The sequence below is a fragment of the Chaetodon trifascialis genome, chromosome 6 (genome assembly GCF_039877785.1).
Source record: "Chaetodon trifascialis isolate fChaTrf1 chromosome 6, fChaTrf1.hap1, whole genome shotgun sequence".
In the NCBI taxonomy this organism is placed as follows: domain Eukaryota; kingdom Metazoa; phylum Chordata; class Actinopteri; order Chaetodontiformes; family Chaetodontidae; genus Chaetodon; species Chaetodon trifascialis.
In genome coordinates, this window is record NC_092061.1 from 25334559 (window position 1) to 25361719 (window position 27161).

The window sequence follows — 27161 nt, forward strand, 5'->3', positions numbered from 1 at the left end:
TCTGTAAAATACACAATAGAATTTACAAACCTTACGGAGTTCATAGTACCTCATTACCCCACTAGAACACTGTGTTCTCAGACTGCAGGCCTACTTGTGGTTCCTAAAGTCTCCAAAAGCAGAATGGGCCCCAGAGCCTCTAGTTATCAAGCTCCTCTCCTGTGGAACCATGTTCCAGTCTTGGTCCAGGGACGACACCCTCTCTATGTTTTAAGGGTAGGCTTAAAACTTTTTGATAAATCTTACTGTTAGGGCTGGCTCAGGCTTGCCTTGGACCAGCTCCTAGTAATGGTGCTACAGGTGTAGACTGCTGGAGGACTTCCCATAATGCACCAAGCCCCCTCTCTCCTCTCTCCATCTGTTTGCATTCATGTCCTATTAACACATCTTACTAACATGGCTGCTGCTATTATTATATGAGTCACATTTCTATTCGAGGGGACTTTTGTTATATGTTATATAAATAAAACAGAATTCCATTAGAAGAGTCTGGACTTCATGCTTTGCACAAGGGCAAGCTGTCAAAATAAAGAGGAATAATAATTCAGTCCTCACTAGTTACCAGGTTTTGGTTAGTAATGCTGCAGCATGTATGCTGCTATTTTATGGCATGCAATGTGAAAAGACCACCATCTTTTTGCTCTGTACTGAATGTGAAACCTGGATATTGAGCTCACAAAATGTTCTTTACATTATGTACCTGTGCACTTAGTGAACTCACTTGAAACAAACAACAAAATGAGAAGTGTGTGTGGCAAAATTCTATTTACATCAACCAATTTAGTACAAACTGTCTGATGTTTTGGTTAGATATCAAACAGTGTGCTGATCCTAAATGAAATGAGATTACTGTGATCTTGAAGCTGCAGCAGACAACATATATATTTGTCTTAACTCTGGATTCTGTCATGGTCTGTGTGTCATATACTGCATATAAATGTAAATGACTGGCCTTTCTAGAGTATAATAATCAGTGTTTGTATTCGTCTGAAATCTTGAAGGTAGTATTTCTAACCCACGAAATTTCAGAAAATCACATCAAAGTTAAACAAAGCAGTTCAGGATTTTTTTGAGGTAAACAAAACAAGCAAAATATTAAAGTGTTGCAGTCACTACTATTTGACATTGAATCCATCTTTATGGATTGAACAATGTAATGTGTACAAAATGATACGCTCACGTTCAGGGCCAGAGATGCGTCTGGTTGCACTAGCCCTAACCCTAAAGTATAAAAAAGTGCCTTAAAAAACTAAAAGTTCTTCCCCGTAATCACACGTCCTCCATGCATAGCATGCAAGTAACAGTTTAAAGTCCAGTTTATCCCTCCTGTGCTCCACACATCACTGCTACAAACCCTGCATCGTGCCTCTGACAGCACCGCAGTGGAAAAGATCTGCAGAGGGAACAGTCGGGACAGGATTGCCAGCAGCCTCTGGTTGGGGACAGTGGATAAAGGTGAAGCTCTGCAGGCTTCCTGACACTGGGTCAGACATCAGACCTTTGGTGGAAGTACTGGCCTTAGAGCCTACAGGACAAACCAAAAGCATGATTCATTGATTAAATTTTAAGGAACTGTTCGACATTCTCTAAAATACACGAACTCGCTTTCTTGCTTTAACCTTTCCAGGTGTACAAAAAATATATTTTTGGGCAGTCTGGCCATCCACACAGATTAGAGATTTTGCCCACAGGAGAAATGCAAAACTTAGGATCTTGTCTGTGCATTTTGTCTGTGGCTTTAATAGAAAGGACGAACACGTGGAGAGCCAGCTGTTGATGAGCATCAAACTCCTCAAAGGAATCAGTTACCTGACGTGCAGCTATGTAGTTCTGGCCCACCGGTTTAGGCCTGTTCCCTGCGGGTGGTGGTGGAGGTGGAGCTCCTTTGGGCTTTGGCCTTGCAACCTAAAAATTGAAGTATTGTCAGGAAATGTGTTGAAAAGACACATGATATATCTCAGTTCAATACCTGTAATACTTTATATTCCATCCCATTACCTGTCGCACTGCCATGGGTTGACTAGGAGCTGGCCTCATGTTCAGGCGGTGAGCAGACTGGTCCACTGCTGGCTGCTTCCTTTGGGTGTGTGTGCTGTTATATAAAGAGAGATTTAACCTGCTGGCTCTCAACACTTCAAAGATGAGTTTCCAGTAACATAGTGATGACGACTTACGTTGGCAACATGGGACTTTGTCGTTTTTTCCAGATGAACCCAACCACACCAGCAGCAATGCCTAAAAGCACTAGTATCACTGTCAGCGTGATGGCAATAGTTGCTCCTGCAGAAATGGAACACACGTCAGATTTGTTTGGGTGCAGCTGTGCAACGTCAGTGAAACAAATTCAATATTAGCTGTGCAGAAAGTAAATATTTTTTAATATGCTGTATATGTTAATGAACAACTTCAGGGAGGCCTTACCAGTAGAGATGAAGTTAAAGGCTCCATCCTTCGAGCTGCAGCCAGGAGGCATCCAACCAGGCTCACACTGACACTCACTTTTGTGATTGCACACCTGAGGAACACAAAAGATTAAACGCTCAGATCTGCTATTCTTTCTGCTTACAATATCAATACATATGTATTTAACAAGCATTTTTTTTTATCTGATGGGGTCGACAAATTCAGTAATCCTCACATACAACACCAGACAGGTATCTTAATTGTATCTTTTTTAGCTTTTGTATGACATTTGGACTTCCTTTTTGCTTTACTGTCAGCACATATTATTAGTGTTTTTTCTGTTTTCTATTTTCCTCAATTTAATGTGTTTTTTTAATTGATAAAATCAAATTTTACTGTTCATTGTTTGTGTTTTTTTTGTTTTTTGTGAGTTCTATTCAAAAGACCATTTGGGCTTTAAGTACTTTGAATCCTTCAGTGTAATATGTTTGTTACCTAAACAACCAAAAGTTAAAGTAAACTCTGAGCAGTGTTGGCATGTACTTACAGCATGGCCTGGGCATTTTGCTGAGCAGTTTATGTTTCTGTAAGCTGTCTCAAGAGTCACACACTCATTCTGGCTGCACACCTTGAAAAAAACACGCCAGTGACAAACACATTGTAGATTTAGTGCTGCAACATTCGACATTCAGCTCTACAGGTGGATGTTGAAGTGACTTCTCAGTTGATTGTGATGCAATCATGAACACAAAACACATTTACAGAATGAGAGACTGTAAACCAAACAATTAAATAAAAACCGCAGCCTGTTACCTTTCCATCCCCACATTTAGTCCCAGTGTCCACCTGGCCGTAGTCTTTGGTGTAGTCATCAAAGAAAGCTGCCTTGCAGTCACTGACCCTGACCATGCGGCCATAGTTTGGGTTTTCTTTACCATTGTGGCAGAACAGCTTTCCACAAAACTTGTCTCTGTAAAGAATAGGTCCAGAGATATGCTCTCATTCACTTCAGAGCCAATATTTCAACGTATTCTGCAAATACAACACTTCAAGAACATTTTTTCTACCAAGAATAATGATAAGGTCCATTGCAGACTGTGCTTCTGCAGTGTATGTTGCTGAGACTCACTCTCGCTGGCAGGGGATGTACCGGTCGTTTGAGGGACGCTTGCAGAAGGCATAGTATGTGCCTCGGGTGTTGTGATCATAGCAGGATGGACGGGCCTCGATAGCACCTGATGTCAGGAGAGGATTATGTCAGAATAGAGCCTTTCATCTGCATTTGAGGTCTTTTTAGACAGCAGGATGGATCTCTTTTCCTTAACAAGCTGTGTAATATAAAGCAAAAAAACCCATGTATACTCACTTGCTCCATACATCTTGACACACTGGTTTGACCTCTGAGGACACTGGCCATTGTAGCAGTACCCCAGGCCTCCATCACATGGGAGGCCATTTACAGCAAAGATATCCTCAGGACAAGTGGTGCTCGTCCCATCACAGTACTCGGCCAGATCGCACTCATCCTGCGCCCTGCGGCACTCCTTGGACCGAGGCGAGATCTGTGTGGAGAGCATGTTTCATCAGATTACATATCATGGCAGAGATTGCTTAATGTTTACAAGTGTACTGCTGTGCAAAGCACTATGTCTTAGTTTAAAATTTCTAATGTTTTTCACGTCTAATGATTAACTGCTCGACACAAGAAGCAAATTCAGTTGTCATTTGTAATACCTTAATTGTCCACTAGATGACTCTAACAGATCAAATAATTGGATCACAATAACCACATCAAGCTACATTGTCATTTTAATGAAGTCCCCTCTGGGCTTCCGTAGTAAAGCATGAAGGAAGATTTCACAGCAGCAGCATTTGCACAAAGCTAACTTAAGTCATTGCAGCAGTACGACAGCCTTTCTTTTTTCAGATTTACTCACCTTGCAGTCATCACAGCATTCGCCTTCGCCACACTGCGCTCCCTCTCTCAGGGTGCAGGTGGTGGCATTGCAGCATGGGTTGGTGCACTCCTGTGAGGACATCATAGAAGTGATAAGGCAGCTAATCCTAATGTTTACTGTTCATCCTTCTCTTTATTATGTTGAGTTAAACTTCCTCATGTTGTGTTCCCCTCTGAAATGTTCTATTAGGTTTATTTTTAGTTGTATGTTTTCATTTCATTCATTTCCTTTTTGAAAACATGAAAACACACATGAAAAAACATGTGATATATGGTAAGGACAGTGGCGCATTACCACCCCTTGAAACCTTGCACATTATTTCACAACATACCACAAAATTCACCTGTCCTGTGTCTTCTGTTAAAAACACAATTTTGACTAAAATAAGGGCAATGGTGCATGTCAGAGCAACCTTACTCCCCAGGGCCTTCTTTTTTTGGAGGGGCTGAGTTTGTGCGTCTGCTGAATACCAGCAGAGGAAAGAAACAGGTCTGAACATATTCACAGCTCTGCACGACTCTCACTGGAACTTTGAACTTCTGAACACTGAGCTTCTCAATGAACCTTACAAGTTAAAAGTTGTTTTTTTGGTGCCCTCTGAGTCATTCAATTCAGTCCAACCTCATTGTCTTTATACTTCTGTACAATAAAACACAACGAAGATGATTTCAGTGCCACACAGTGTATGCTGTGCACAGTCAGTGGCTAGCTGAGGTCAACTGAATAGCAGCCTAATAATAAAAAACGTTCTGTTTCAAGGATGTAGAAGCTCTTAGACAGCAATACTTTCCTTACCAAAGAGTTTAAAGATTTCATGTGAGTTCACTGTGTTACTGCACATTTATGTATCTGCTTGCCTTCACTTTGTAGAAGATACAAATAATTGCTCTGCTGCATGCCAGACAGCCTAATTATCCTATTACCCCTGGGCACCAAAACAAGGAGAGTCAAGATCAGACAAAGAAACCAAGGTGTTGAGTCTGACACTCAGAAAGCAATGGCCATGAGGCAGATACTGTGTCAGGCGTGAGCACACAAGGATTCTTCTTCTTCTTCTTCTTCTGCGCTTTGACCGTACAGAGGAGGGTCAAGTTGGAGAGGAGGTCTCCTCCTGAGGAATCAGTGGAATATTGCAAGGTGTAGTCAGTCTTTGATGAGTGCTCGTTTGCTTCATTTACCTCCACAGAGCCGCAGTCACACTGCTCTCCTTTCTCCAGAAATCCATTCCCACAGACTGAAGGAGCCACCACACTGTTGTAGTCTGGTACATCCAGCAAGCAGCTGGGGCTGCGGCTTGTCAGGTAGTTCTCGTATTGGTTGCTGCTGCAGCTACTGAAAGTCCGAGGGACATCCCAGCTGAGGAATAAATGGAAACCGTGTTAACTCCAACGTCATATTTGTGAACTACAATTAAAAAAAGAAAGCTTTTGGAATGCGCCAACACCTTGTCGGCTTCCTCTTCACGTCGCCTTTCAACAGATCCTTTAAGAAAATGTTTTGGGGTAAGTGGTGACTCGTCATTTTCAAGATTATTGAGCAGGAAGTGTCACCTTGTTTCAACAAATCAGTATCAGTCCAGCTTGCACATTTAAGATACACCTTTTGATTGAGTCTTTTTAAGAGCTTTTCTTACCTGAGTGCTGCAGCCATGATGCAGCTATCCCCAGAACAAGCACAGGCGCTGGAGTCATCATGGTTCATGCCCAGGTTATGGCCCATCTCGTGAGCCAGTGTTGCTCCAACTGCAATGGCCCGGTCATTGTGATCCTGACAGATGACAAACCTCCAATTATATGAGCAGAACTCTTTAAATTTAGGCCCTTTTATCAGCTTTTTACAGTCATTTAAAGCAAGTTTGCACCAATTGTTGCTTGGTAACTGATAATAAAAACATTTCCCTCCAGCTTCCTGTTTCTGTTTCTCGTAATTTTTTGGCTTTTTGTATGTAGTGAGAAAGATCTCTGTATTCCCATGATAGAGTCTAGACGTGGCCAAAAAAAGTATTAGTATTAAAAAGTATTACTTCCTCTTTCACAATCACTGACTGAGACACAGATCTGCTTCAGTTTTGCAGTTACTGAGATTTTGGCTAGGATTTAGGATAACAAGTCTAAAGCTACGCTATTGGCTCTGTGAGGCTGTACTCAATGCTATGAACTAAAGAAAAACAATGACACTAAAATGCTGATGTTTAGTGTTTACCAGGTTCACCATCTTACTTTAGAGCATTAGCATGCTAACATTTGCTAGTTAGAGTAACCGCAAAGTACAATGGAGGCTGGTGTGAATGTCTGTTTTTGCAGGTATTTGATCATAAATCAAAGCACTGGACTAATTCAGATGACCTCATGATGGAGCTGGGAGAAAAGTTTAGAATGTGTGTCTAAAATCTCACGTTGGAAGATGATTTGAGCTAATGCAAAAATGTTAAGTCACTTTCTAACTTTGACACCTACAGATGAATAACTAAACTGTCATTTCAACAAGAACACCCCCTGCTATCAGAGCATGGATTGTGGAGGGACATGATTTTTGGTGGTCTTTGTGTCTCACATGAACAGCTTACCTGTACCACTCCAACAGAATGACCTGAGCAAAGAGTCCCAATGAAAGCCAGTCCCACAGTCGCTCCTTCAAAGTCAATTCCACTGAAAGACAAGGACAATAGGAGAAACACTTAGACATAAATTGTGACAAAACCACATCTGTTCATCCACCAACACAGTTTATTTATACTCTAAACCACTGGTTCCCAGCGTGGGGGTCCTGTCCTCTGCTAGGGGTCACTGATGCTTCATGAGGGTCATGAGGCCTTTTTCATTTTAATGGGTGTAAGAGAACTTGAGCAAATTAAGCACGTTCGAAAATGTTTTCTTTGACTGTTTGTTGTGGGGAGGAGAGTTTTCTGTGGCATCAGCAGCTTTTGAACAGTTTAGGTTTTTGAGCTTTGGTAAAAGCTAACATCCAAACACATGTTCAGTTTATTGAGACACAGCTGACACACCTCCTCCTCATGGCTGGAGTGATACAAGACTGATGTTTAGCTGCTTCTGTTAATGCTATCCCAATCTGACATTCAAATTCAATAGACAAATAAGGATGTCTGACACAACCAGACTGATGTGTTCCTTTGTGGATCTGTTGCTATACAGACTGAAATTTGAGTTTGAAACATACGCATTCAAACATTATTTGCGACATCAAATCTAGTGTTGAAAATACATGCAAGTCCCACAAGCACGATGTGGAAACTTCCAGTTAATCAAGAACTGATGCACTAATGTGGTTAAACTTGTGAAACCATACATCACTGATTGTGCAGTTTGAAGACCTAAACCAGAGCTCGCAACTTCCTCCTATGTGAGACGAAGAATAAGCTGAGATAGGGCCAACTATCTCCCAACTAACAACAGTGAGTGAGAGAAAAAAAGAGAGAGGGAGTCAGTATGTAAGGAACAACAGACTAAAATGTGATTTTAAGAGATGTTTTATTTCTTAGTGTCATCTGAATGACTGAACTAGAGATAATTTGGTTCTATTAATACAGACTGTTCATACCTGATGAGATGTGCGTTGTCATGCTTTTTCCTTTTCATCAGCTCAGAGTTTCTCCACTTCATGAAAGCATCCAGGTTGGCCCCAGCTGGAGGGGTCACAGAGATCAAGTCCCGATTGGACCAGATCTCCAACCCCACCAAGGCAATGAAGGTCCTAAGGGGCTTGTATGCCTGCAAACAGCAGCAGAAACAAAACGTGACAAAGGGGACATCCACACTGTTCATTCTGGACAGAAAAGCAGAACAAATTATGTGGAAACCTTCTGGCAATCACTGCAAATACAGACATTACAGGAGAAGGAACAATATGGCTGTAACAAAACAGATATGATCCAGACGCTGAACATTATTACAACACTCAAACTGTCATGGAATTTGCCCTGAAATAGAAATTCACTGACTCACCATGTTGACAAAGTTGACAACTTCAAAAATCCTCTTTCTCAGCTCTGTCTGATCTCGCTTCATCTTACGGAACTGAAACGTCATGAAGTCACGTTAGAGCAAAGTCACATCCTATTTCTCAGCAGTTGATTCATAATTAACTACTCACATCTACATGACATATGATGATACCATGAATTTTACCCAAATAACTAGACAGTATGTGATTCTTGGCAAAAAATAGCCCAACATGGCTCAACTTGCTGCATCAGGCAGGTCAAGTTTGGTCCTGTCACTCACCAAAATTGTTTCATTTTTTTCTGAACTTTCTGGTTTTCACTGAAATTTTCCATGTGCATCTTACCTCACGGTTATCAGCAACAAGGAAGAGCTCGATGTATTTCTGTTGCTGGACAATGGATATACCCTGGAGGACAAAGGAATAGAGCACATAAAGCACATTAAGCTTTCAAGCTGCCAGATTTGTCCTGATTGAAGACACTGGAGTGAATGATGTGTTGTTCTGTTTGTGTGATGGCACACTGAACACCAGAAAGCCACATAACCTAACGTGTGCAGGGTGTTATGACAGCAGCGGTCTTACCCCTGATCTCGAGCGGCTGCGGCTTGTTGGGGGTTCAAACTCAGTACTCCAGCTGGTGTTGGTGACGCCGCACACTGCAGGTGTGGAGTTCTTGTCATTAAAAGTCGTCACATTATGATCCCCCTCATCGCCACCAGACAGGGGCTCAATCAGGTACCTCTGGGCAGATGTTCTGAAGTAACCCCTAAACCAAGATCATGCCAGTTAGTCTTTTCATTCTACAGACATTGCATTGAGGTGGAAATAAATCCACTTGTTGACTCACACCTAATTGAGCTGAGCTACCTGTCAAACGTACAGTTCAGTACATGGAAAATACAGCGCTTAATGAAGGAATCTTCTCCTTTTCATTTGGATATTTGTGATATATGATCTGAGGTGGTCAGTAAGCTTGTTAGCTTGCTGATTGTAGCCACAGTAGCATGGTGAATCTTAATTTGGAATATCAGCTAGGCTAACTATCATTCTTTTTATACTAAATTGCGAGACTACTTGTAGGTGAAGGGGGCTGCTCGTAGTAATAAGCCTACAGAGAATTATTACTGACTCTATGGAGCATTTTAGGCCTACTGTGTCTTTTAGTTCATTGTTTTGGTTTTGCGTCCTTCAGATTCATTGTTTTTGTTGACCGTCATCACTGTGATTTCCACTACCTGTCCAGCACCTAATGACAGTTAGCGACTGACTGGTGATGGCAGGTGAGCATTTGCATCTTAAGTGCCAGATATTTCCCTCATGAGTTGGTGGAGACCAAAACAGGGCTAAAAGGGGAGTGAATATTGGTCTCAAGAACTCTATTATCTGAATCCTCCAGACAACTTGAAAAACTGTAATGTGAATAGGCGTTATTATGAGATCCCATATGGCAGTGATTTCAGGAACCTTTAATGACAGTAAAGTTAAAGTGAGGATGGTTTGAGGGCTCACCTCAGTCCATCACAAGTGCTGATGCTCACAGATGATTCACTGTCATTCACAATCCTCCCATGATAGTAGCAGTGATCCTGATGAAGACATGAAGATGACGACTGGGTTATCAAATGACAAAAACCATCCTTTGAATCTGTTTATTTCTATCTAGCATATAAATGTTTGAACAGTAAAAGACTGAAATGGAGTCTTAGAATCATTTTGAAACCATTCAAATGTGTTTAAAAGCTGCGTATAGTCTGAGGGAGGTCATGTCTTGTCCTGTCTGGGGATCTGAAACTTGCTGACAAAAGCAAACACTTACAATGTCACTTGGAGTTGTGGTGACTTGAGTGTCGTCTTCTTGGTAGTATGTCTCAGTGTAGTCTTTGGTGAGTAATTCACTGATGATGAAAAGATAGAAAAATAAATGGTTTTCATGTCATAGCATGTCACATAAAGTTTCTACTGTAATACACGTTGCATGGTCTGTGATTTATTTGATTATTTTTGGGATGTGGGGAAACACGCCAAATGTTCTTACTGAAGTTAACAGAGTACAATATTTACTTGCATGTGAAATATGAGAAATGTCTTAATATAGACTGACAAAAAGTCAGTGAGGTGAAAAGCACACGTGTTGAAAAATTAAGTGAAACCAGGAAATTACACTTAAACATTTCTTTAAACATTAACTCCATGTCTTACCACAATAACACCTGCTTTCAGGTATCAGGCTCAAAGTACAGTAAATCAGCGACAATGGATCTATTAATGTCTCTTCTGAGGGACAGTGCTGACTGTTCCTCCTAATCAAGTGATCAGGGTTTTAGAAATTTTTTAACACTGATTACCAAGAAAGTTGGAATATTGCCATCTTAGTTAGGACAGAAATACCTTCAGAGAAATAAGAAAATACTTACTTATTTTTTTCAAGTTGCATTTCAATGTCTCTTCCTCCCACCGTCATTGCATACCTAAGAGTCTCTGGCCTGGAATACTGTAGTGACGAAAGGTTCTTTTTAGTAATTCATCCTTATGTTCATAGCCTGCCTGTGATGGCAAAAGCTGCTGTAAAACTGGAAAGTGTCTGTTTGAAACTGACACTGAAATTAGAGAAACAGAAAAATGTACCTCTGCGTGTCTTTTTCGGACTGTGTGAAGTCTGACAGGTCGAACCACCTCATAGTCCCTCGCTTCTTCAAACTCATGACTATGGCTTTCTGTGGAGATACAACACGCATCGTGTTACTTTGCATGAGAAAGAATATGTTTGAAACAAAAAACCACATCGTTTGTTATTGCCTTCCAATCACAGGAAACATCTGTTAAAAGAAGAACCACATAGTAAAGGTTAGAGAAGGATTGTCGAAGTTGAACAAAATCAACACTGACATTAATAGCTCTCTGTGTCATGCTTTCGGGTTCTAGTCCATTTATCCAGAGACACTATAGACCCCACCTACATACAAAATGACCCCTTATGGGCCCTGACCCAAAGGTTGAGAAACTGTACACCAGCATATGGCTTATGCATGAAAGACAGAAAAACTATGAAACTGAATTCCCAAAGATATTAGCTTACTTTTAAAAAATTAAGATGAAAATACAAGCAAAATGCAAGCAAACCGATTCACAGTCTGGATCCTTTAGATTAAAGCTAGCTGCAGAAAAACTCTTTATTTATCACCCTTCACAGCAGATTAGAAATAAAATCAGGCAGATTAGTGCAAAATTGTTTACATGCCCGCTGGTGTTTCAGGCTGCAGCTCAAACACTTGGGCAATCAACCTGTACAGTAATTATGGGATTTGACTTTGGATTGACTTTGTTTACCAACCCATGACACATTAATATGGAGTGAATAGAGTATCAACACAGTACCTGAAGCTATGTCATGGCAACAAATGATCAGTGAAGGGACCCTCTGATAGCGCTATAAGCAGGAACATAGAGGGCTTTGTGAGCAGGAAAAAGTCTGTGTCTTTGTACCACACTGGTCAAGTTTAACACTGTGCTGGTCATAATGAACTGGGGATGCAGGGACACGCCTCCTCACCTCTCAAAATCCTCTTTCTTCTCCTGTTACTTTTATACTTTCTCATTGATTTTCTAACCAGGATCTCTTTGATAAAGATATTGATATTCATTGAGTCACCTGTTGTTGGTGAAGGTTGTTGGGGCTGTAAACAGCCTGAAATGAATATGTGCACCCATTATTGAGAGTTTCAAATCCTTTACCACTTGCTCAGCATGTTTCTCGGATGAAAGGAAAAATGAATACGTATTTTCACTCAAAGTCAAAACAGATGTTTGCATACAACATGAATCAAAGGGAGCAAAGCACAGAGCTCCTAGTGATAAAGATGAGATACAACATTATCATCTCTGTCGGTGAAACTACATCATTTTAAGTAGGATTAACAATACAGCAGAGGTCAACAGAGAATTTTTACTTTTTACATTTTTTGTTATAGTCTCATTAAAATGGAAGTATAATGAATCATCATCATTTCTTATGTGCTAGATTGATGTAATGGTAACTATGAATATAGCAAAAATACAGATTTGATCATTTTTCTTTGTCAGAAAAAATGCTGAAGAAGGAATCTTGATAGAGTATGTCTAAATTTAATTTTTCTTTGTGTCTCATTCTGAAACCAAGCCTGCGTCTTTATAGTCATTTAAATTGTGTTTCCTATAAGGAGAGTTTTATTTCATTGTAACTGTGAAACTTGTGAATGAGATCTCTTAGTTGCAACTTTATTTTCCTACTACATTTTTGTGCTGTCTGTAGATTTCATCAGATCCTCATTTTGACATTTGGAAATGTTCTATCTAAATTTGTGGACATCTTCCACCTCAGCTTCACCGGACGTTGTCTCATCAACGTAAAGAAACCTTTTAGCCAAAGACGGTACTTCCCAGTCACCGAAACAGGCTTGTAAAGGAAATGACTAAGTCATTCTGAGTCACAGTCACCTGTCGGCCAGGTACGCAGTAGCACCAGAGAGGGCATTGACTGTGTTGTCAGCTCTGACAGTGTGTCACAACACATCAGCAATGTGTTTCAAGTAAGTCCCACTCATTTTGCTTGGCTTACGAGGCATTATTAGGTGGTAAAGAGTGTGCTTACAATATAACAACAGCAATTTCAGAGCAGGATAAAGGTCCACAGTCTCTCTGTTTGAACATTCGCTTTCTAATCATATGCTGCGTAAGCAAATACATTAGGTCCAGTGTACATGTTGTCACAAAATGTTCTATTATCACTGTAAAGATGGTTATCTCAGTCAGTAGATCAAACCTGTTTGTGGGTAGAGACAGATATCATTCATCGTAAGTGCTAACACTGATGGAAATCACATGTAAAGTGTCTAAAGTCTCTAAAGAACATCCACATATCATTTTAACTATGCTACAGTATATCATATCAGATTTGGTCAGCTGTTTTAGAGCACTTTTACTTCATGCCCTGGAGCAGAAACATACAAGGTGAAGCGCTTTGGGTAAAGCTAGGCTTTAGTTATTAATTAGCCACTGAGTTGAATGGAGGTGGCAGTATCCGATGACTTACCTGAGGGCTTGAGCGAGGCATTTAGGATGAGGACCCACAATAGGAGTGTTGTCGTCATTGTCCAAGTGCAGACAGTCACTGTAACAGACCAGATCGGTGCTCTGATCAAGCTTTATGGGGTCTACCTGCATGTTGTGTTGCTGAACTTGGCCACACCTTCGCTGGCTCTGCTGGACCTGTCACAACTACTTCCTCATTGATAACACAGTCACAGCACGTTCTCAACCAGCCTGAGCACGCCCCTGCTTCTCAAAGAATGCAGGAAAAATACCGCCGACAGAGTTGTGGTCAAAGCTCGACTTGCAGTCACCCACATTAAACCTCATGACATACTTCCATATGTCTTCCAGTCCTCAGGATTCATCAGCAGTCATTTAGACAAATAGGCAATACACATTTTCTGAAAGTACATTTCCTACCTTTCTGTTGGATGAAATTTTAGCCTTTTTTTTTTTTGCATAAAAGCCAGAGATCAGCAGTTTGACTCATCCTGTGGCTGGTTGACTCACAGTACTTAAGCCATATGGTAATTTCCACATACATCACTTGTCACATTGTTGTCACCACATCATAAAGTTTCACACAGTTTGCCAAATAAAGACATTAAAGCTGAGCTGCATCTGGAGCCGTGTGGATGCTCCTCTCTCTGCCCCTCTGTCCCTCACCCACAGAACACATGCTTGGAGTCACAGCAGAGAGTGTCAAAAGACAATAAAGCCAATGTGGACGCTCCCTCAGTGGCAGACCGGGACAATTCAGGACACAGATCAGTGCGTGGCTCAGTAGGTGGAGCATGGTGGAGTTAAAGTAACATTGAGCAATAGTTTCATACAAATAAAGTGTCAGGTTTGCTTTCTGTGGCTTGTACACAACAGTGATTATACTTAGTCAGTTCATGCAGCTTTCTTTCTCTTAACAGTGTGTGTCTTGGTGGTTTTGAACTGCAAGTGCTATGTTTGCAGTTTCATGTGAGTCATATTGTTAGCACTGAAAGCCCTCGTGGGTCAATAGATAAAGAAAAAAGCAACACACACACACAGAATCTCAAGAGAAGAGGAAGAAGACATAATCACTGAACACTCACTGGAACGAGAAATAATCTCTGCCTGGTGAGAGCCACACTGTGTCATATGTGGGGTAAACGTTGGATGGTTGGATGAGTTCTATGTCAGAAAGAATTCTGCTTCATTCATGTAAATCCTACTAATAATAAACTGTTGTTTATGCAGTTTTATAATGCTCACTTACTTCATGATGCTCCACTCATCGAGGACATGACCTAACTGAACAATCGCCTCACTGTGAGTGTGGTGACCACACTGCACTCAAACCCAATCTCTGGTTTTCCGGCTGTGCACTCTCATTGAAAACATGTCTAATATGAATTCAGAGCTTATGAAAATCTTACTACTAATACTGGTTCTTAATTTAGTGGGTTAGCATGCTCACATTTGCTAATGGGCACTGAACAGCTGACTGAAAGTCCGGCTGAGGCTGATGAGAAGTTACTGTATAAACCAAAATTTTTATAAATTGTACCTTAGGATGGCTCCAAATAAAAAGAGTCTATTCATCCTGTGGAGGACATGAATGTCTTCCTGAATTTCATCGCAGTCAATCCAAAAGATGGCTAGAGGAAAAGTCAGTGCATTCAAATGCAAAAGTCATTTGAATACACTATCAGCGGACCATGACTGTCTGTGCCAAATTTGAATCATCCAGTAGTTGTCCAGATATTTGTACTTACTTACTTGTGTTCTAAACCTACAGGTGGGCTGACCAACCCAAAGAACTGATGTTGCCATCAATAGAGCCAAATTGGCTTTCCAAGAACCATTCAGACATCAGCATTTGAAAGCAGATGTTGCACAGCCAATTAATGATAGTCTACGTAGAGACACTTGTCTTGTTGTGTGTATTATGGTAGTGGCTAATGTAATGTAATCTCAGTTGCTAGTCTCTAGCAGAAATCACACAGCTCCCTCTGGAGCCACAAAACACTTCATGCAACTTGTTTCAAATATATAGCAGTGCTCCTCAACAACTGCACCCAACTAAACTTTGATGTTTAAAGTTGCTGGACTTCCCTTTTAACAAGAGCACAGAGTCAGCGAACAAGGCACAATGGTTTCTTTCTTGAGCTGCAGTTGCACGATCTATATGAAGTGACAGAGAGGATCTATATACTGTAGCTGCTGCAGTTTTGCAACTAGTGCCACCTGCAGGCAGTGAGGATGTAGTGTTGTTTCTTATTTGCTCGCTCTCTCTCTTCATGTTGTGGGGACATAAAGGTTTGGCTAAGGTTAGCTTTAGGTTAGAGCAGTGTTTCTCAATTCCGGTCTTCGGGCCCCCCTGCCCTGCATGTTTTAGATGTTTCCCTCCTCCAACACACCTGAATCAAATGATCAGCTCGTCATCAAGTTCTGCAGTGGCCTGATAACGAGCCACTCATTTGAATCAGGTGTGTTGGAGCAGGAAACATCTAAAACATGCAGGGCAGTGGAGCCCGAGGACCGCAATTGAGAAACACTGGGTTAGGATTAGGCAAGTGGTGGTTATGGTTATGGTTAAGGTCTCCAGGAAATGAATGTAAGTCTATGTATTGTCCCCTACAGTGATGAAAGCCTAATGTGTGTGTGTGTGTGTGTGTGTGTGTGTGTGTGTGTTTAAAGTTGCATGAATCATGTTTGAAACCTGCAAAAAGGTTTGATCTTTTCCATCAACCTCAAATCTAATCTGTGTGTAACAAAACAGAGCGGGCTGCCAGGTTGTGACTCTGTGCTGCTGAAAAAAGATTCATCAGCAGCTCCACTATTCATGCGATATGCCTGTCCTTATGAAATATATACAACATTGCAGACAGTGTCTCAGTGTGCTCACAGGTCCACAGCAGCAGTTCCTGACCCAGTTCAGGCTCAATCGTGGTGAAACTCCCTAACAGCGGTGAACAGTGGCAAAGTATATTTACTTGAGTGCTGTACATAAGTTCATTTTTGGAGTATCTGTACCTTCAGTATAATCTTGTTTGGGAAACTTGTGACTTTTATTCCTCGCAATTTGAAAGACAAATATTGTACTTTTGAGTCCACCAGATTTCTATGAAAGTGCTCGCTTCATATTTATTGACTAATAATTATTATAATTATAATTATGATGAATTATTTACTCCTACGCCTGTCTGTCAAGTTCAAAGAGTTTGCTGCATTTTTTGAACTTAGAACTTGTGATGATGTCTGCGGCAGATAAAGATGATTCCTCACCAGCAGAGCATCGTGGCCACATCTGAAGTCTGAGGTTTTTGAAATGAAGAAAGAGTAATATTGTTTTAAATGTTTGCTCTGTCTAAAACACAAAGTTCATCACTGCCTATAAAAGTTTTCCGTCCACAGTGAGAAAGCACACTGAGGAACGTAAACATTTGTTTAATTGCAAATAAACGATCTAAATCACTTTTTATACTTTGGTCAGTCAAATCAAATGAAATCTTTTATGGATTTTCCTGCCAAATTGTCAGATTGGGACCGAGTGTGAATCCCCTGCTAACACATACTAACAGTTAGCCAACCAAAATGTTGAGTTAACATCTGATTCCACAAGTGTTATATTCTACAGTCTCTACAAGCAGGTCAGCAGGTTGTTGGAGTCATTATGTACATTCTTCAAATACAAGTCCCAGAAAACAAGTCTCTACAAGTCACATCTCAGGCTGCTCCCGTTACCTTAAAATGACTTAAAATATCTCATAACTCTGTAATATATGAAGGCTGGTTGTCAAGAGCAACAAGAAGTGATCTTTCTCTAAAGGTCTCCAGCAAAAGCTGCCTCAGTATATCACTTCTCTCACATTTCAGATCACTCACCACTGCACATCTCATGCCTGTTTAACTCTAGTTACCCCTCAAGACTGCCATCCATTACTTTGCACCTTAAAACTGAAATGAATTACAGAGGATTTTTAACACTTGAATGTCTCACCCCACCGGCTGATTGACATTCTGTATCTAATGATATCTGTGATTGTCTCTGATGCTGCGCTTGTTTTTTTTTTATGTGGTTCATGTGGTTATGATTGTTGTATGCATTTGTGCATTAGTTTTATGTGCCTATGTTCGTTTTTCTTTTCACCACTTTTCACCTCGTTTCACTGAACACTACTTTTCACCTGAGAAAATAAAGTTCACCTGTCTCCTCAATCATTTCACACCAGCTGCACTGGCACAGTCAGGGAATTCTGGCAGGTCCTGCTTTGATTCATGAGGAGAGACATTATCAGTGATCCTTTCTGACCTTTACTGGTGACCACTGGGAACAACAACAACAACAACATTAATTTTCTTGGGTGAACCTGTGTCCTCTTCTCCTGTCATATCTTGCCTTACTAGAGGAAACTGGTGTTTTTATTGTTTGTTTATCCCCATGATGATGAAGATGGTAAAGTCTATTCCAGGGTACTGGAGAGGAGAATCTGGCCGATAGTCAAACCCCGGATTCAAGAGGAACAATGCGGTTTTCGTCCTGGCCGTGGAACACTGGACCAGCTCTATACCCTCCACAGGGTGCTTGAGGGTTCATGGGAGTTTGCCCAACCAGTCCACATGTGCTTCGTGGACTTGGAGAAGGCATTCAACTGTGTCCCTCACGTCATTCTGTGGGAGGTGCTCCAGGAGTATGGGGTAGGAGGCCCTCTGTTGAGGGCTGTACAGTCCCTGTACAACCGGAGCAGGAGCTTGGTCTGCATTGCCGGCAGTAAGTCGGACCTGTTCCCGGTGCATGTTGGACTCCGGCAGGGCTGCCCTTTGTCACCGGTTCTGTTCATCATTTTTATGGACAGGATTTCTAGGCGCAGCCAGGGGCTGGAAGGGGTTCGGTTCGGGGGCCGGCAGATTTCGTCTCTGCTTTTTTGCGGATGATGTTGTCTTGTTGGCTACCTCGAGCCAGGACCTTCAGCATGCGCTGGGGCGGTTCACAGCCGAGTGTGAAGCAGCTGGGATGAGAGTCAGCACCTCCAAGTCCGAGGCCATGGTTCTCGACCGGAAAAAGGTGGCTTGCTCCCTTCAGGTTGGGGGAGAGTTCCTGCCTCAAGTGGAGGAGTTTAAGTATCTTGGGATCCTGTTCTCGAGTGAGGGAAGGATGGACCGTGAGATTGACAGGCGGCTCGGTGCAGCGGCTGCAGTAATGCGGTCGCTGTATCGGTCTGTCGTGGTAAAGAAGGAGCTGAGCCGAAAGGCGAAGCTCTCGATTTACCGGTCAATCTACGTTCCTACCCTCACCTATGGTCATGAACTTTGGGTCATGACCGAAAGAACGAGGTCCCGGATACAAGCGGCTGAAATGAGTTTCCTCCGCAGGGTGGCGGGGCGCTCCCTTAGAGATAGGGTGAGGAGCTCTGTCACCCGGGAGGAGCTCAGAGTAGAGTCGCTGCTCCTCCGCATCGAGAGGAGTCAGCTGAGGTGGCTCGGGCATCTCTATCGGATGCCCCCTGGACGCCTCCCTAGGGAGGTGCTCCAGGCATGTCCCACTGGGAGGAGGCCCCGGGGAAGACCCAGGACACGCTGGGCTGACTATGTCACTCGGCTGGCCTGGGAACGCCTCGGGATCCCCCCGGAAGAGCTGGAGGAAGTGTCCGGGGAGAGGGAAGTCTGGGCGTCCCTGCTCAGACTGCTCCCCCCGCAACCCGGCCCCGGATAAGCGGAAGACAATGGATGGATGGATGGATGATGAAGATAATGACGGTAATAAGGAAGTAGTAAGGAGTATGATAACAGTAACAAGAATTCTAACTTTATTAACCCCGAAAGGGAAAACTTGTTAATCAGTCATGTAGTCACTTCACAATTATATATGAAAATCCCGTAGTCTTAAAATAAGTGCTGTCAATCGATTAAAATATTTAATCGCAATTAATCTCATGAATGTCATAGTTAACTCGCGATTAATCGCAAATTAATCGCACATTTTTATCTATTCTAAATGTCCCTTGAATTATCATTTTAATACTCTTATCAGCATGGAAAAGTGGATAGGCTTGCTTTGTGCAAATGTTTTTTAACTGAAAACAACAATGTGTAGTGTTAAATTTCACACTATCATTCTCACTTTGAGCAGTCATTCACATTTGAATGAATCAAATCACACACAATTTAACACGGTCAATAAACAGATGACAAAAAAATAAATACTTGGTTACAAAAAAGCTCCTTCAGCAACCCTTTCTAAGGGATCAAAACAGGGTGATCCAAAATAAAGTTACAAAGTTCACATCATTGTAAACTAGGACTTGCAGGAGGAGCAGGGTGCAGTTAAAGTATAGTGCAGTTAAACCATGGCTTAAACTTTCCTTTCTTAAGTTTCCTTTGAACATAATAGCATCCATAGCCATCCAATGTCGCCTGGTTTTGACAAGGAGGCGGCGGAGAATTCACATTCGCCGTGTGCCATCAAGTGGTATTTCAGACTGGATGTGCTATGGTGATAATTCAGTTCACACCAACAATACACACAGATAACTTTGGTCTTGTCAGTCGACCCATCTGGCAACTTTTTGAAACTACAGTAAACTTTCCATTCAGAATCTTGTTCGCATCCATTTCGGCATTTCGCGCTTGACATCCACACAAACCAGTAGCCTACTCTTTTACAGCTAGCAAGCAGACAAGACCAAAAACGTGCCCGAGGCCTGCCTATTGTTTTGTTTCCGGTTTACAATCGGATCCTGTAGTTTTTCTAATGTTACTAGCAGTGGCCACAGCTTATAAAAAACTACAAGTTTACTAGGTCAAAAAGAGCGTCAATCTTGCGATAAAAAAATGACGCTGTTAAACTTGATTTGTGTTAATGCGTTAACGCGATATTTTTGACAGCACTACTTAAAATACATCAAAGATAACACACAATCCATAAGAAACTCATTACAAATATGAAACAGCTACTGATATCAGTGAGCTCTTAATATGCAAGCTGTTAGTCGGTATCTACATATTCCAGAGCCAAAAAATAGAAAAATGACTAGAAACTAGAATCAAACTGGAATTGAACTGCAAATTAGACAAACAAAACAGCTCTCTGTCCAACTGATCCAAGTGACATCATTTGAGGCAATTCATCAGATTTCACACAGCTCCCCCTGGAGGCATAAAAGGCTTAATACAACTTTCCCCCTGGGCAGGAGTGCTCCCCAGCACCTGAAAATGGACTGTGATGGAGCTGAGTCACATCTTTGACAAGCATGGCACCTCAAAAGAAAGAAAATGCTATTCATGCCACTTAAAGAAGTGTTGACAATACAAAATGAAGCAGATAAACTACACGTGTGTACTTCTTCTGTATGCCAACTGTGCTGGTTGTTTAATTTTGGGAGAGTTGCCTCTGCTTGAATGTAAATCTAAATGAGTGAAAAGGTGAAATTAAAGTGAGGGTGAGTGAGACCAAATATTTCAGACTGCTGGTGAGGCCTGCACAAAACCATACCCTCCTAATGACGACTTTTACAACACACTACTAAAGGAAAGGCATCTCAGCTATGTATTTTGTTTATTATTATCCTTCTCACTATTATTTTAGAAGCAGATCTCATAATGGAGGGCTTATTCATCAGTGACAGTTTGATTATGGTTTAATTAAAATTGACCAGTATTTATATGAATATCTGGTGACCAGTGATGATCTGACCCCTGACCTGGAGTCAGCGAGCACCCATGAATCACCCCTCCATGCCACTTAAATCTTTTCTTGATCTCTGGTTTGCACTTCACAACATCACCACCAGAGAGCGACCTCTTCATTTCTTTCCCACCCAGCTGCAGTGAACCGAGCTGCCTGTAGGACTCTCATGACATCAAGTTCACCAAAAGTCATTTGCGCTCATATGGAGTCCTTAAACTATTTTAACAAATCATTTCTCAAAACAGTTATTATTTCAATATTTATTTCAACATATTTACACTGAAACTGTGTAAATATATTGAAATAAGTGTAAAATCACACCACCATTATCAGCAAGTCTGTGATTTGATCTCCAAACAGGTCATATTGTTCACTGCCTTTGTACAGTGTTTGCTCTGTCTGCCAGCTGCCACCCTCAGGGTTGATGTTGCTGCTGAGCTTCCAGACTGTGGGAGGACAGCTGGCTCGTGCAACCGGGTCTTAGTGGAAAAATGTGACTTTATTGACTGCTCACACAGAAAGTCCAACAACGTAAATGGTGAGGCTGATGGAGTCCTGCCAGGGACACTGCAGTCTGTTCCACACCGCTGGGCTGACCTTGACGATCAGTGATGAATCAGGTTGCATGATTTTCCGGTTTCGCTTTAGGCAAAAATCCATATCACATCGCTGCTGTGGAACAGCTAATTAAAATCAGCCTTAATTTCCAAAGACCAAAAATCTTCAGAGACCTCCAGTCTCCTGACTCACACCACCATGTAAAGCCAATACAGGCCAAATCCCGGCTACTGGCATCTGAACCTGAGAGAGGCCCCTAATTATTGTTAATGAACCCACTCTTAAAGCCTTAAGGAGATACAAGTGATTTAGAGATGACGCCACATGTAGTTTGGCTTATGTTTAAATTTTTTTGGTTGCATATGTGCTATTCATGTAGTCTTGTGTAGGTGTGTGTAGTCTTAGCTGTCTTTGTGTAGCTTCTTTTTTTGTTCTATGCAGCACCAAGGTCGTGAAGGAGCGTGTCTTTTCCTCTGTGTACAGCTGTATAAGGTAGAAAAAGACAATAAATACAGTCCACAGTTACATATGTACATGGTCGTCTACAGGGTTGGACCTGACAATGTATTGACAGAAACAATATTGCTGTGTTTCTGTATGTACTTTAGCCTCCATGAGATTTAGCGCAATGACACGTTTATCTGGTTTTCATGGTCAAATACTCATTTGAGTAAACGTAGCAAAAGCACGATGCAGAAATACTTAAAAAAAATAGTAAAAATCATGCCTTCAAAATGTTACCAAAGTAAAAGTATAGAATACAGATGTATTATTATCAAATATAGTGAAGCTGTCAATGGCAAAAGTACAAATTATGCAGAATAGCTTCTTTTAGAACTCCATATTATTGTTTGTACGATGTAATTGGATTGATATTTTCAATACATTGACATGTATTTTAAATGTTGTAGCTGGTCGAGGAGAAGCTGATTTATATATTGAAGGGCAGCGACTGAAGAAGATCAGATCCTTTCCTCCAGTAAAAGTAGCAATACAACAATGTATAAATACCCTGTTAAAGTAAAGGTTCTGCATTTGAAATTCTACTTGAGTAAAAGTGGAGAAGTGTGAACATCAAATTATTCTTAAAGTGTAAAAGTAACAGTGCTTGTTATGCAGAATGGTCTCATTCAGAGCGTGACCTGACGCAATGATATTTGTTTATCTTGTGCACATTTTTTTGTACAACAGGGTTGTACCTTGTACAACAGGGTAAAAAAAGCTCTGAATTAAATCTATTACATTTGTGGGTAATTACAAACGTATTACTACATATGCAGCATTTTACTGTAACTGGTTGAGCTGGAGCTCATTAGCACTGTTTTGCACTGTTTAATAGTTCAACGAAGCTGTAACAGTCATGTAACTCCCACAGGTGTTTCAGTTCTTTTGCCCAGTTTCCAGCTCTCTCACTTTGTTGTGGGACAAGTTAAATCTTAAATCAACATCTGGAGTCAAGGTGACCTCACATAAATCACTGCATAGCTTTGTACTCCAACCTGACCGGATGTAACTAGCCACAATACCTGCAAACACCTGTGTGCTGGACTTTTAAGTTGTAATAATGCATCATATTTTAGAAGTTCATTATATGTTCTGTGCAACCCTGATTCCAACAAGGGGGGGATGCTGTGTAATATGGAATTAAAAACAGAATGCAGTTATTTGCAGACTAACGGTGTTTACCAATAATGGTTTTACAAAGTGTTCCTGAGACCATGTAGTAATATTCTTCATCCAATCATGTGTTCACAAAGTGGTGAACCTCTCTCCATCCTCGCTTGTGAATGACTGAGCCTTTCCAGGATGCTCCTTTCATACCCAATCATGATCCTATCACCTGTTACCAATGAACCTGTTTACCTGTGGAATGTTCCTAACAGGTGTTTTTGGAGCAGATCACATCTTTCCCAGTCTTTAGCTGCTCCTGCTGCAACTTGTCTGAAATATGTAGCTGTTTCAGAATTCAGAATCAACAGATATTTATGAAAGCCAATGAAGTTGATAAGAACAGATATTAAATATAACATCTTTGCACTGTTTGCACAATTGAGTTTATGTCAAAAAAAAAAAAAAGATTAGAAAATGATCACATTCTGTTGATTATGTTTTACACAGTGTCCTAATTTTTTTGGAATCCGTGTTGCATGCAAAAAAGAAACTAGTCATTGTGGGTGTTAAGCAAATGTAGTGGAGTAAAAAGTACAATATTTTATATTAGAATATATAGAAGTATAAAGTAAAATGAACTGAAAATACTCAAGTACACATCTCAAAATTACACCTAAATGCAGTACAGCAAATATATTTACTTCAGTAAGTACATTGACTTAAATGTAGTTACTTTCCACTTGTATAATCATCATTTCAGATTATCATCATTCTGCAAACCTATATGTTATATATAGTAACTTTAACTATAACGAAGTAAGAGCAACAAAACTTTTACAGTACAGAAGTATTTACAGTACCTATTTCAGAATAGTATATAGAATATTATCATAGTATAATTATTATTAAAGTGTTCATCACTTTAATGTTGACGCTGGTAAAGGTGAAGTTTCAAATGCTTTAAATCCTGATGAGCATCTTAATCTACAATAACACATCATCATGTATTTGTGGGTTATGCTTTGTATTATTACTCTTAAAGTTATCAAGTAAATGTAAAAACATGTTAACAGAGAATAAGGTAGAATGCTGTCTCTCTGCTGATGATATGACCTGATAATTTTTGGTTGTTTATGTTGAAATAATAATGCAGTGTCTTCAATCAGGGCTCTGCTGATGAAAGCTGCTCTGGGTGGTTAAGCTGCAAACAACATGAAAAGAAGAGACTTTGCCTTACAGCTTAGGCTTCTAAGCTAAGGGTTCTTCTCATCCAACATCGAAACTGCTCTGCAAAAACAGCAGAGACAAAAATAAAAACGAAAGGAAAATGAGTGGAAGCTCTCTTAAATCAGCATTTTCTCTTGCCTGGGTTTACTGTATCATATTGTAACACCACACATACTGCATATATCTCTGTTATGCTTTGTTTTGACATGCTCGTGTGTAAATCATTCCAACACATCCCCCCTCTGGGCTTCACCTCTCAAATGGTTGAAAGTCTGTATATTTATGACCTGTCCTCCAGCCATTCTGGGTTTTTTTTTGTATCTTTGCCTTTTCTTTAGCTGTATATTAACACGTCAGGAAAAATGATGTTTTCTTTTTCCTCTACTTAATCTCAGCTGCAGAAATGTTGTGGACAGCTTGAAGATGAAGGCTCGAGCTGCATTAGCTTACACACATGGCTGTCGTTTATTTCTGCCACGTGCTGCTGCCCAAACTGGAGCACGGGGGATGATGCCTGTCCTGCTGTCCTTTCTACTGCCAAACACGGACTTAAAATCAGCAGTCCTTTAGTTTCATGCTAATTCTGAACCTTATGACTCCATTTGTATTACAGTGTGCATGCAGCTTCCCTAAAGCTGTAGAAATTGCGTGACTGTTGACCTAATTTGTGCCTTTCAATCTTTATCTCTCACGCGCACTCTGACTCCCCTCTGCTGCCCCCCTCTTTGTTGTTGTTGTTGTCACATATTTTATGTTGTGTTTCACGTGAGGTCAAGTGACCCCAGCTCGGATAAGGGATTTGCTTTTTTTGCTTTCCCAACAGATATTTGCTCTCTCGCCACCAGCTTCTCTATTATCTGCCTTGGACATGAATAGACCCTAGTGGTGAGTTAACTCATCCACAGGGCTGATTTCTCTTACTGACAGACCGGTTTGAACCAGCCTGAAGCTGCAATGAGCCGAGCTCTCAGTTCCATATCCAAGCGACCACAGTAAGCACTATTAAACCTCCTTGAGCTCACAGAATTTCCTAAATGACCAGCTGATAGACTTCCTCTTGCTCACTCTAGTTTCATTATTCAACACTTATAGATCTTACATAAGGGTCATGCTTTTTGAATGCTCTGTTGTGTGATTTTATTCATGTCTTATTAAACAGATCCACCTCGTGTAACTTGCCTTTGAGCTCTTTGTATTGTTTTGCAGCCCAGAAACTGATTGTCTCACAGGAAGAGTCTCTTAAAGCCACCCCCGACCTTTCAGACAGTACCACTGCAGTCTGATAAATTTCTGATGGCTGTAAATAAGCCGTGTTTTACATAAGTGATGTTTTCCTCTCTGTCTCCTGTATGACTGAGACCGTCTCAGTCTGTCTGTCATACCTTTCAATAGCGGATGAGTCACTTTCATTCTTCCCATGTGTCTGGTTTAGAATTAGAGGTGTGGTGGCAAGTTCAAAGAAATACCACTGCTTTCATGTGCTTTGGTCAGTTATTTGAAGTGACACTTTTGAAAGCTCTTGTCAAATGACAGCAAGTTGGGACAAGGTTCACGAAGACGCTTTTAAGCGCTTCAAACCAACAGTATAAGAAATGCTTCAACATTTTGGGAAATTTGCTTTGAATTAGATGAGAATGTTGATACCATTCTTGTATCTGCCCATTCAATATGAAGTTACAGCTAGCAGCTGATTAGCTGAGTTTACAGACAAAAGCCAAAGCTAACTGCTAGCCTGGCTCTGACCCAAAGTTACAAATTCTGCCTAGCAGCACCTCTAAAGCTCACTAATTAATGTGCTATATTAACATATGTGTTTTACATAAATAGAAGTTTTATATATGAAAACCTTTGGAGGCCAGGCCAGCTGTTTTCAGCTGGTAGCCAACTGGTTGTTAGTTGTAGCTTAGCATTCAGACATCAGAGTCGTACTAATCTTCTTATCCAACTCTCAGCAACAAAGTGAATAAGAAAAAATGTTCCAAAAATGTTCCTTTAAATGTATTTCAACACCTATGCATCTAAATGTAGCCTCAGACTACCTCTGCTTGAAATTTTTATTTTGTGCCCTTCCAACCCCTTGAATTTATGTTAGCATTGCATTCATTAGGCTAAGTCTCTGACTGGAAAGCAATATAAACCCCAGACTAGACATGCAGGAACACTCAGCGTGGCAGTTCCTCTCAAAGGGTGTATTCTCTTAGATTCATCAACACTCCTGCCACAGATGACTTGTGCATCAGTTCAGACTTGCGTGTTCCTGTCTCCGGCCTCTCCAATATGACCTTGCCCTCCCGCCATGATGAACAATGGGCCTGCTGTCGGCCGGCTCCAGCACTTTCCTTTACCTGGCACTGGACCAAACCCCATCAATTTATGTGCTTCCAATTGTACTGTTAACTTAATGCGGGGTCAGCACATTTGACCATCTCACATCTGTCCATTTATGTAGTGGTAGACTAGCACAAGACTGTGGTTGTACTAGAAAGCTCCAAGTCTGTGAATCAGTGGAGTGAAACACAGATTAGTGAAAGAAATGAAGCGAAAAGTAGGGATGAAGGTGTTAAAATGTTCTTTAAAGACCTGACAGTTGAGGTTGTTCATGACACCTATATATTCTACAAACCAAATTGTGTGTAAAAACAGTGACAGCATACAAATGAGCGCCTACAAACCTAATTTGGGAATATTAAATGCGAAGTAATCGTACTGTC

At 41.0% G+C, this 27161-nt stretch overlaps 1 protein-coding gene across 1 annotated transcript; it reads right to left on the bottom strand.

Annotated features, from left to right (window-relative positions):
* Positions 1 to 1132: 1132 nt before the first annotated feature.
* Positions 1133 to 13497, bottom strand: adam28 (ADAM metallopeptidase domain 28). The gene is made up of 22 exons (XM_070963588.1): positions 13393 to 13497; positions 10950 to 11038; positions 10739 to 10815; positions 10141 to 10219; positions 9834 to 9910; positions 8907 to 9090; positions 8667 to 8729; positions 8324 to 8395; positions 7920 to 8089; positions 6928 to 7009; positions 5995 to 6128; positions 5540 to 5717; positions 4341 to 4430; positions 3770 to 3965; positions 3533 to 3638; positions 3217 to 3373; positions 2951 to 3031; positions 2422 to 2515; positions 2175 to 2280; positions 1999 to 2092; positions 1810 to 1905; positions 1133 to 1525 (listed from the first exon to the last, which is right to left on the bottom strand). Exons 1-22 carry the CDS (start codon positions 13448 to 13450, stop codon positions 1493 to 1495), a joined length of 2316 nt encoding a protein of 771 aa, XP_070819689.1. The 5' UTR covers positions 13451 to 13497; the 3' UTR covers positions 1133 to 1492.
* Between the last annotated feature and the right edge of the window lie 13664 nt (positions 13498 to 27161).